Raw genomic sequence first — 10,562 nt, 5'->3', positions numbered from 1 at the left:
TCTTAGCTTTTGTCTTTTACATATATAATCTATTTATTTATTTATTACTACATATATTAATGCAAGTGAATATCATTTGATTTAATTTTGTGCGAGGTAATCAACAATTCCACGATGGCCGCGCGGTTTAAGCGTCGGCATATATTGTCGTGGGTCCCAAGTTCGAATCCTGGGTCGAGCAAGTACACATATTGTTTTTCAATTTGTGTATGAGTCAGATTATGGACCTAATAGGTTGAGCAAGTGGCTGACATCCATTTCTCGTAAAAAAAAATCGTAATCTGTTAATACAAACCTCCACTCTGTGGAGGCTCATATGATCTTATTAGGATCGGGCATGGTTGGAAAAAATCAGGCAAAGAGGTGTATCAGTGCAGAAAAAAGTACAAAAAAGTGCAAAGTTATAAAACGTGTACTCTAACTGGGACTAATGACAATATGAAGAAGTGGGGATACTCCAATGATCCTTCAAACAGCGAATGTGGCGCCGAGGATACAGGTATATGTGATGAACTATCCTATCGTTGCAACCAGCTACCCCATCGATGATTATGTGTTTAAAGCTAATAAGACGGCCAACATGGTGGCCAAGGCATGATTGGGAAGAGTTAAGAGACTTCTTTTGCACGGAAACGACATAAGCAGAATTATTAAATAACAATTTGTGGTAAGAAAACGATAGAATAATTACGTCATGCTTTAAAGCGATACTTCAGTGAAACGGCAAATAATTTTCAACTATAGGCGCGACAAAATTTTTGACTCACTGGCAGTCTGAGAGTGAACGTCGAGATGTAAATACGTCAATTTGTTTCGTGATGGCGATGGGGGTATTAATTCTTAAATCGTGTAAAGATGACTAAAAACGTTACCCATTTACTTTAAAAAGAAAACATGTCAATGAATATATTATTATTGTTACTAATAGAACAATAAACAGAACATTAAATGGACGCATGTTGGCTTTATATGACAAATTATATTTCGGTCGGCATGCGTATTTGCACCAGCGACCCGCAATCCGCGCATCGCCTAGCCACGATCTTTTTAGACCATGCCTCAACTGAGAATCTCAGAGACATATATTATGATCTTATATATACAGCTATGTTTAAAACAGCAACGCACACTGTTACTCTAAAGATAATATATATACGTAATCATATTCATAAAACTTTGATAATAATTATATGATGTTAAATAGTGGTTCAAAATTGCATATAATAAAGAAATGCAATATATCCTATATAAACTCAGTGAAACATTTCCTGAGAAACATACGCAGTTGTTTATCGATATTATGTTTATGATTATCATGAACAATCACTCTGTTTTCGTAAGATAAACAGTCAATATTGATAGTGTAAACTTCAGTAAGATAATAATAACTAGACCGATAATAATTTGTCAATATATAAACAAGTCGTCAAAGTAATTAAATTATTAATTGGATTTTATGTTAATTGTATAAATTTGTGATTTCCCTTAGTAGATAACTAAGTATATATACATAATATTATAATAGGTTTTTGTATTGAAGCTTTCACTGTATATACCAGAGATGATCAACTTATTTCGCGTCAGGAAATTTTATGTGAAATTTGTGGTGAACTGTTATCGGAAATACTTAAAAATACGTAATAAAAACTACCAGAATAGAACAGAAATACAAGTGAAAATCGATAGGTGAGTAAATTAGAAATACGAATTAATGGTATATAATTTATATAAAATTCTGGTAGGTGCTTGTAAGTGGTATTTATCAAATATATCGACCATGGAAAAGAAAAAGGGCGTAGTCCACACAAATCGAATTTTACAGGAGGCATAAAAACATTTTTCTTATGATTTTCAGTCAAAGTTAAAATACAAAATAGACACACCCTTGAAGTACATGATAATTGATAATATGGTTTTTATATCCCTAATCTGATATTAATCAGTGAGTTAATTGAAAAAAATGATAGTTAAGTCGTTTTTCCCAAGTCACGTTCTTCTTTCTTTTTAAAAATTGCTAGCTAAATTTAGATAATAAATCAGCATTTGCAGCTTACATTCTTTGGACACAATGTATGTTTAGTCGTGTACAACGTTATTATGCAATAAAACCTATTTTGAAAAAACTAAGGGTTACGCCCTTTTTCCTTTATATATTCGATATGATAATAATGACAGGGTTATTATCAAATATTTGACACCAATCAATATCAAATTAATATTCTCATTCTATTACATTATAATCTATGAAATTGGAACCATTCTACTGACTGTAGTTACCGATATTTTAAAACCGAAATTACAATATATTTATCAATGCCGAAATAACGGTTTTCAATATCCAAAATACCGGTATTTTCGGTATTAAGAAAGTAGACACTTATTTTTTCTAAAATTAATTTAATGTTATTTATTCATTACTTTCTACTTTATTGCCTATTAAATTGAATGTACGATATTCTGCACTTTTTATTTAACGAGTTAATCGATCAACATATTACACTATTAATCAATTATTAATTAGGTAGATTGATATTTCATTGTCTTACAATACTTGCTCAGCTTAAAAAAACATACAAACATTTACGTACTTTCAGAATTATTTAATCCGATCACGAGATCAAATTATTAAATGTAATTGTAAAAATCAGCAGTTCTACGAGTATCATCTTATTAAACATATATATTTTTAAGATTAACAGAATATTATGTAGGTACTTAGATATTAAAATAAATTTTTAAAGTGATGTTTATCGATAGATAGTTTTTCCTGTATGTTTCAACAAATATCCCTATTACTATATAGAATACCTGTTTTCAATAAGAAATAATGAAATACCAGTATTGATATTTTCATTTGGTATTGCAATCCTGAACTGTGGTGGTCTCTTTCCGATTAGACAGCTCACGGTTAATTATGATACGGTGAAATACGTATGTACAATTGAAATATAAATGAGGAAAATAATGTATTAAATATAAAAATAAATTAAGGGAGATAATTGTTTAAAAAAAATATATATAAGTTATAATAATATGTATTATTATTCTATTTTAATCATTTTAGACACAAGCATTATACTTTCCTGCTTTAGTAGACATTATAATATATTTTATATTATATAGCACTGGTTTTCAAAAAATTTTGTGTCAAAATCCCTTTCTGTAGTAGGCATTGAAGTTATTGGCTCCAAATTACACCACGTCTTCGTCATCGTGAGAATATTTAGAAGCTAGTAGGTGACAAGCAGGACGTGTTCAATCAACAGAAACATCATAAAGTATAGGTTTTATGATGTAAAATTTTAGGTTAGTATATATTCTATACAGTATTTATTTTTAAGAGCTTTCTTAATTATTGATTTAAAAACATTCTCTATGCAAAAATGTAACTATACGTGGATAATAAATATTATTATGGGAATATAGATTTTCCTAAATTTATACAATAAATCTTGACTAATTAGTCTATTCAGTAAGTTTTTCTTATTTATAGATTATAAAAACATTACTTACTATAATAATATTTAATACTATAACATTATTAAAACAGTTGCTAACTTATTAATAGATTCATTTTTTTATAATGTAACTCATTTATTATCCTATAACATATAATAATTATTATACCTACGACTGGAAACATTGGTAATATAATAATATATTCTCAAATATATTATAAATATTGTATGTATCATAATATTATCATCTACACATTCCGAAATATAGTAATAAAAATGCCAACGCAGTTGTATCATTGTTTCATGAATTTATCCAACTGTTTTTTTTATATAAATTTTTTGGAGTTATCCATAGAATTTCGGACAAAAAAATCCTTTTGTAACCAAAAGTCATGTTTTTCGTGAGTTATATCTTAATGTTTTCTACTAAACGTCTAATATTGTCCGCGTGAAAAAATACGAGCAGAAATAATGTTGCCATATTAATCATACCGTGCCACGTTGCCTTGTACGCTATCTGCTGGTTTCTGAAACTGTGAAATATTTCAGGCACTTTGATATGTAAATTTATTGTACTGTAATAACAACACAACACCCACGATGACCTAGCGGTAACCTGTTGGCATATAATGTCGGGATCGAATCTCGGGTTTGGCAAATTCACATATTGATTTTCAATGAGTCTTTAGACATAGAGATTGAGATCACAATATTATATTTATATAATTTTAGTATATAATGGGTTATGGTTATTATGGGTCTAAAGTATATAAAGAAAATGGCTTCGTTAATGCGTCAATGACATTGAGCTACTTTACAAGAGAATTTACAGTTTGCCTGTAAAGTCGCCCAGTGTCATCATCGAACAAGCTTACACGCAGATTGTAAACAATATACCGAGAAAAGTTGAAAACCGGTCAACTTTACACGCTACACGCCGGCGTGTGGGCCTACTGCGTTCGTGCAGTAGACCGTAGTATAGACCTCCCGGTGAAAAAACGAACTACGTTCTGTCGAAATAGTCGCTGTGCTTCTTTTCTTTGCTTTTCTCGTTGTCAATCGATCTATAATCCGTGATTGGGTACGATACTTATTTTAAATATATTATATTATAAAGGGAGTATACAATTCGTGATATTTTACCCAACCTCAAAATCGACGTCTAATGTTACCATTTCTATTGACCAAGCTACACTAGTAGTAAGTATTTAAATATAAGATCCGTTTCTCGTAAAAACAAAATCGTTAATAAAGGCCCATATCTCGTCTTAGCATCAAACATATTGAAATGATGTTAAAATTTATAATTAAACGTGGTTCTCAAACCTCAAAAGTTTGAGAGCCGGTATGATACAGTAACGATACAATGGAACCATTGCATTGTCACAATATGTCATATTGTGACCCATTTCGGAAAATTATTTTTACGAGTTTAGTAATTTATTTAGAGGCACTACAGTCACCGGGCATTGTTTTATACTGATGCATTATTTCCTATAGTAACTTGGTAGTGGCGAAAGATGCCTGTTGAAGGTAGGTAGTCTGTGGTAGGCAATGAGATTATTAATGGACAACGCACTCAATACAGTAGCTAACAAGTAAATTCGCGCATAGCGACATTCGCACATGTATATTTCATAATTTCCATTATGCGATATCACACATCGGAAATTTAAAGCAATACGACCTTTATTGTAATTGCGTTAGAACAGTGTTTCTAGTATCAATGTTCATTTGATCGAACCAGTTCGAACCGAACCATTTGGCAGACCCGACAAAAAGCATCAGGAATTTATAGCAATATCACCTTTATTGTAATAGCGTTAGAACAGATTATGCCATTCGGCAGACCCGACAAAAAAGTGAGTGTCATTTTTTTCCAGATGCTTCGTCCATATTATTATATTATTATAATTGTCATTGATAGTAGATAACTGAAAGACAGTCTTAGGACAGCCATATTTACATGACTTAAGTTTGAATTTTGTTCATCTTCATTAATTTACTGAACAAAAATATTATATTTTACCTTTTTACAATACCTAATAATCACTATAAAAGACAACAGATACCTACAAAAAAAGATATAAAAAGTAATGCCCAACCTTGTTCAAACTCGGGCTAGAACATTCTACTGTCTCGGTTGTTACTTACTATGTCGAAGGACCCGTTCGCATCGAATCAAACTCAAAAAAATAATTTCAATTTAAATTTATTTATTTTACATATTGTGGACATTACAAATTATAAGTTTAAGACGTTCACAACATGATATTTAGAAACAAAGAATATATTATATTGTTAAAATGTCAGATAGCCTCAATTGTGTGCATGTGTTTTTTTACAATACGCGTGTAATCGTTTGTATGTGTTGTATGCGTGAAATGTACCAGATTAGTAGAAGCCTTTATTAGATTGTATTATATATAGTTTGTTACGTATTTGTGGAATTGCTAAGTGCCGTCTGGTCGACCAAGTTTGGACAATCAATAATAATACATTCATACAGAGATTTAATTAAAAAAAAATATTTTTTATATAATAATTATATAGTAACGAGTTATTATTTAAATACGTATAAAGGCAATTAAAAATTGTTTTTATTGAGAAGGTAGGCTTTAAATAATCGCTTTGTATGGAGTCTTCGCCGCTGTAACCTGATGATGTAGTTGTAGAGTCTTTTATGACGGCTAATGAATTTCACTCTGGAGAAAGTGTCTCCTGAATAATGCATTAAAATACTCTTATATAAGCAAACTTACAAAAAAATGTTAAATAACTATATAAAAAAAGGTAATAAAACAGCTATCTTTTGTACAATGGAGTGCCCTTGGAAAGAGTACATTCATTTCCATCGCATACTTAAGTTACATTCACGATTAGGGAATCCAATCTCGAGCTAAAATTCTGATCCCGGGATTTCGGGATTATAATTTAACAATCCCGGGATTATTTACAAATAACATTTATAAAATCGGTCAAAAATAAATCTAGTATAATTTATAATTACTATTTAAGACATTTTTATTGTTAATATTGTGTACGTTCAATCCTGAAAATACATAAATTTAATGGAGTAAATAATATTGTAATATAAATAATAATGTGAATTTGATATGAGATTGCCGTAAAACGTATGAGATCATGGCGGAATTACTTTATTAAAAATGCGAAGCATTGTTTTTTTTCTAATCTTTCTCATTTTTGTTAATTTATGTGAAAAAATAAAATGAATCGGCAACTTACATATAGGTATAAATCCAACTTCATTCAGACCCAGTTTATTTCTAATTTAGTTATTTGTTATTAAAAGTATTTTTTCTGTTATATTTTCGTTTTTATTTTATTTTCCATAAAAAATGATAAAAAAATCAATCCCGAAATCTTCGGGATTATGTTTACCAATCCCGGGATTCATATGTATCGAAAATAGCTCGGGATCCCGGGATTGGAATCCCTAGTCACGATGATAATTGGAACTAATACTATTAAACTGAAATGCTGGTTGTATAAATTAAGTTACGAGGGTGGGTCAATAAGTCCTTAGAAAAGCCGACAGGTGGCGCGACTAGTACTGCAAGCGGTTTGTTTTCATGCAGCGGCACTACCGATTCAGTATGCTGCGAAGTTTCAATCAGATTGGTCGGGTTGTTGTGTGTTTCTCGTACATTTAAAAAAAAACTTGTGGAAAATGGAAAAATGGAAAATGGAGAAAATTGAGTTTAGAGTTGTTATTAAACATTTTAATATAAAAGGGTTAACAGCAAAGGAAATAAAAAATGAGTTGGATTTAGTTCACGGCATATCTGCTCCTTCACTTGCAACTATTTATAACTGGTTAAATGAATTTAAACGTGGTCGTACATCAACAAAGGATGAACCACGCTCAGGACGTCCTGTAGAGGTGACTACACCAGAAATGATCAATAAAATCCACGATATGGTGTTAAGTGACCGAAGATTAAAGTTGAGTGAGATAATTGAGGTTACAGGGATCTCAAAAGGTAGCGTCATTTCTATTTTACATGACAAATTGGGCATGAAAAATATTTCTGCTAGATGGGTGCCGCGTTTGCTCACAGTCGACAATAAACGCAATAGGGTGGTGGCCTCTAAAGCCCTGTTGTCGCTCATGCAACGCAATCCGGATGAATTTTTTCGTCGCTTTGTGACTGTAGATGAAACATGGATACACCACTATACTCCCGAGACGAAAGAACAGTCAAAGCAGTGGATTGCGAAGGCAAACCATGTCCAAAGAAGGCGAAAACCGTAAAATCAGCTGGTAAGGTTATGGTTACTGTATTTTGGGATGCACGTGAAATTATTTTCGTTGACTATTTGGAAAAAGGAAAAACAATAACAGGGGATTATTATGCATCTTTATTGGACCAGCTAAAAAACAAAATTGAAGAAAAACGGCCTCATTTAAACAGGAAAAAAATCCTCTTTCATCAGGACAATGCCCGTGTTCACACATGTTTACGATCAATGGCTAAAATTGAAGAATTAAAGTTCGAATTGGTCGACCACCCACCGTATTCGCCAGATTTAGCCCCCAGTGACTTTTTCCTTTTCCCAAACTTAAAAAAATGGCTAAGTGGACAACGTTTTTTTTCAAATGAAGAAGTCATCGATCGGACAAATGCTTATTTTGAGGACCTTCCGAAAACTTATTTTTCTGACGGTTTAAAAAAAATTGAGAAACGTCTAACCAAGTGTATTGAGCTCCAAGGAAATTATGTTGAGAAATAAAAAAAAATACAAAAATAAAACCTGTTTTAATGCTTTTTTCTAAGGAATTATTGACCCACCCTCGTATAATGAGGGATCTGTTCACTTCTGGATGAAGCCGTCCACAGTAACGTTATCCAAAAAGCTGGACAGGGAATTCTACCAAGTCCAATTATATAAATATAGATGCATGATAGACAATGCATAATAATTATTGCAGGTTTTTTTCGTTTTCAAAAATGATCGTAGTTATATACAAAGCAGCCAGGCCACAATTTTGAAAAAAAATGAGTTATTGTGATTTCCATAATCTCACACGTTAGTTTTACATTCTGCACAAATCAGCCAAGCAGCTACAAAAATCTCATATAAATGCGTTTTAAAGATTTTGCAAATCGCAAGAATATGATATTTTTGATTTGCATAAAGCAACCAAGCTGCTGTCATACAAAAATTTCATATAAATGCGTTCTAAAAATATGTGATATTCGATCTGCAAAAAGCAGCGACATGATAATATTATATACTTACCTAAATATTAAAATTCTGACTGTAAAGTATGTTTTTTTACATTCAATTAATAAACATTATTTTCTCAATTACATTATATGTTTTTCATTTTATTATATAAAATATTAATTATTATATAAATATTATATAGATTTTTCATGTAAAAATTAGTGCCAGGCAAGTAATATAAATTATAATTTACAAGTTTTTAGAATTATGTTCAGAACTTTGAAATTTCCATAATACTTGAATAACTTAGATTGTTTTATTTTTTAAAATAGATGCAAAAATAATGATTTTTCTTACAAAAATAAGAGTTAGCTGCATTCAAGAATGAACATTCTAAAAACAGTATACAGAGGCTTTGTGTATTTAAAGAAACACATTTTACATAAAAGTGCTTTTAACTCTGTTTGAGGTTTGTGCGGACTGGCTGCTTTGCGTATAACGACGCTCAAATAAAACTATATGTTTTTCATTCAAACTACGTTGCCGATTTCGACATTGTAAGTTAGTTGCATATCTTTTGGTTCTGCGTTACTCTTTTGAATATAACCCATTCTAACTTTTAAATTACAGTATGTAAGCATGCCCAAGAGGAAGTCGGTTCAACAAAGCTTCGGTTAGTAAATATTCATATAGACTCAAGTCAAGTAGTTTAAAAAATTATGACGATGACAGCTTAACTGCTGCCAGGGGAATGCGCTTCGAGGTCAATAGATTCGAGACGAAACGTGTACGTACACATGAGGTTTACCTCTGGAGATCATGTCAATGTAGATTCTAATATATTGGCAGTTTTTATTTTTAAATAAATCAGAAAACTGTACTGATATCTGGTATTTGCATCATATTGAAAGAAAGTATATAAATATATTTAGGAGTATCGCATTGACAGGTACCCATTAAGCATTTTGCACATATTGACTACTTCATGGAATAATACACCAACTCAAAATAGTGTGTTTTATGTTTTTTGAGCTATTGTTGCATAGAAAAAAATACCACACCAGCCAATTTTTTTTTGGATTCTTTTATCGAAAAACACCGAAAATACTGTTTAAAATAATACTCGTAAGTAGAGTTATGCTTTTATGTATTTTTTTGTAATATCTTAAATAACATAGAATAATAATCCACATGTAGTTGGTATCACAAGTTATTGCTATTATTGTTTAAGATATAAATTATAATTTAAATAATATTTGCATAAAAAAAACGGATTTTGCTACACATTTTTTTGATTGGTTTTTGTGATCTCCTGAAAAGTTGATAATTTAGAGTTAGTGTGTTATTTCATGACGTAGTAGATATGTCTTTAGCAGTGTCTTTTCCTTTGTACCTGATGGCACACTGAGAAAAAGAAATTTGTTTCCTGGAAACTAAAATTTAAATGATACTTTATTAATATTGTTTATAAAAAGATTTAAATTTGTTTTAAAATTGTATAAGATAAAAATAAAATATGACATAGCTCAACAGAAAACAATGACTTATACTATCAGGCAGTTTCAGCTCCGTTTTTACAAAAGCATGTGTGGAAACACAATATTATGTACCATCTTTGGCAGTCAATTTGCGATCCAGCAGTCCAGGATATTTACCATGGGCGTCACATATACAGTTTATATTTTGTAACACAAGATAGAAAAGGAATTAGTACAAATAAAACTGCCGATGAATTTCAAGTTACGTGTTAATAAGAGAGCGTCATGTCTGAAACATGTCGTGTGATTTTAGATTATAGTCATACTTTAATTCCATATCCTGGACGTATACAACCATCATTATCAATGAAATTACATGAGGAATAAACGCACAATACTATTTGTCTTCCAATGCTTGGAGAGCGTATTCCTT

The 10,562-nt window shown here is 31.0% G+C and overlaps 1 protein-coding gene across 1 annotated transcript in view; it reads left to right on the top strand.

Annotated features, from left to right (window-relative positions):
* The first annotated feature begins 438 nt into the window (after positions 1 to 438).
* Positions 439 to 10,562, top strand: part of LOC147070067 (uncharacterized) — a 31,068-nt gene continuing 20,944 nt past the window's right edge. Inside the window, exon 1 of the mRNA XM_085949906.1 lies at positions 439 to 499. Within this exon, the coding sequence (XP_085806032.1) occupies positions 439 to 499 (61 nt within the window). The remainder of the gene's footprint in view (positions 500 to 10,562) is intronic.

This window comes from Rhyacophila brunnea, unplaced genomic scaffold (assembly GCF_057557595.1).
Source record: "Rhyacophila brunnea isolate RB1 unplaced genomic scaffold, BYU_Rbru_1.0 scaffold_22, whole genome shotgun sequence".
Lineage (NCBI taxonomy): Eukaryota > Metazoa > Arthropoda > Insecta > Trichoptera > Rhyacophilidae > Rhyacophila > Rhyacophila brunnea.
Note: the sequence above shows the minus strand (reverse complement) of the source record. Positions and strands in the feature narration are given on the sequence as shown.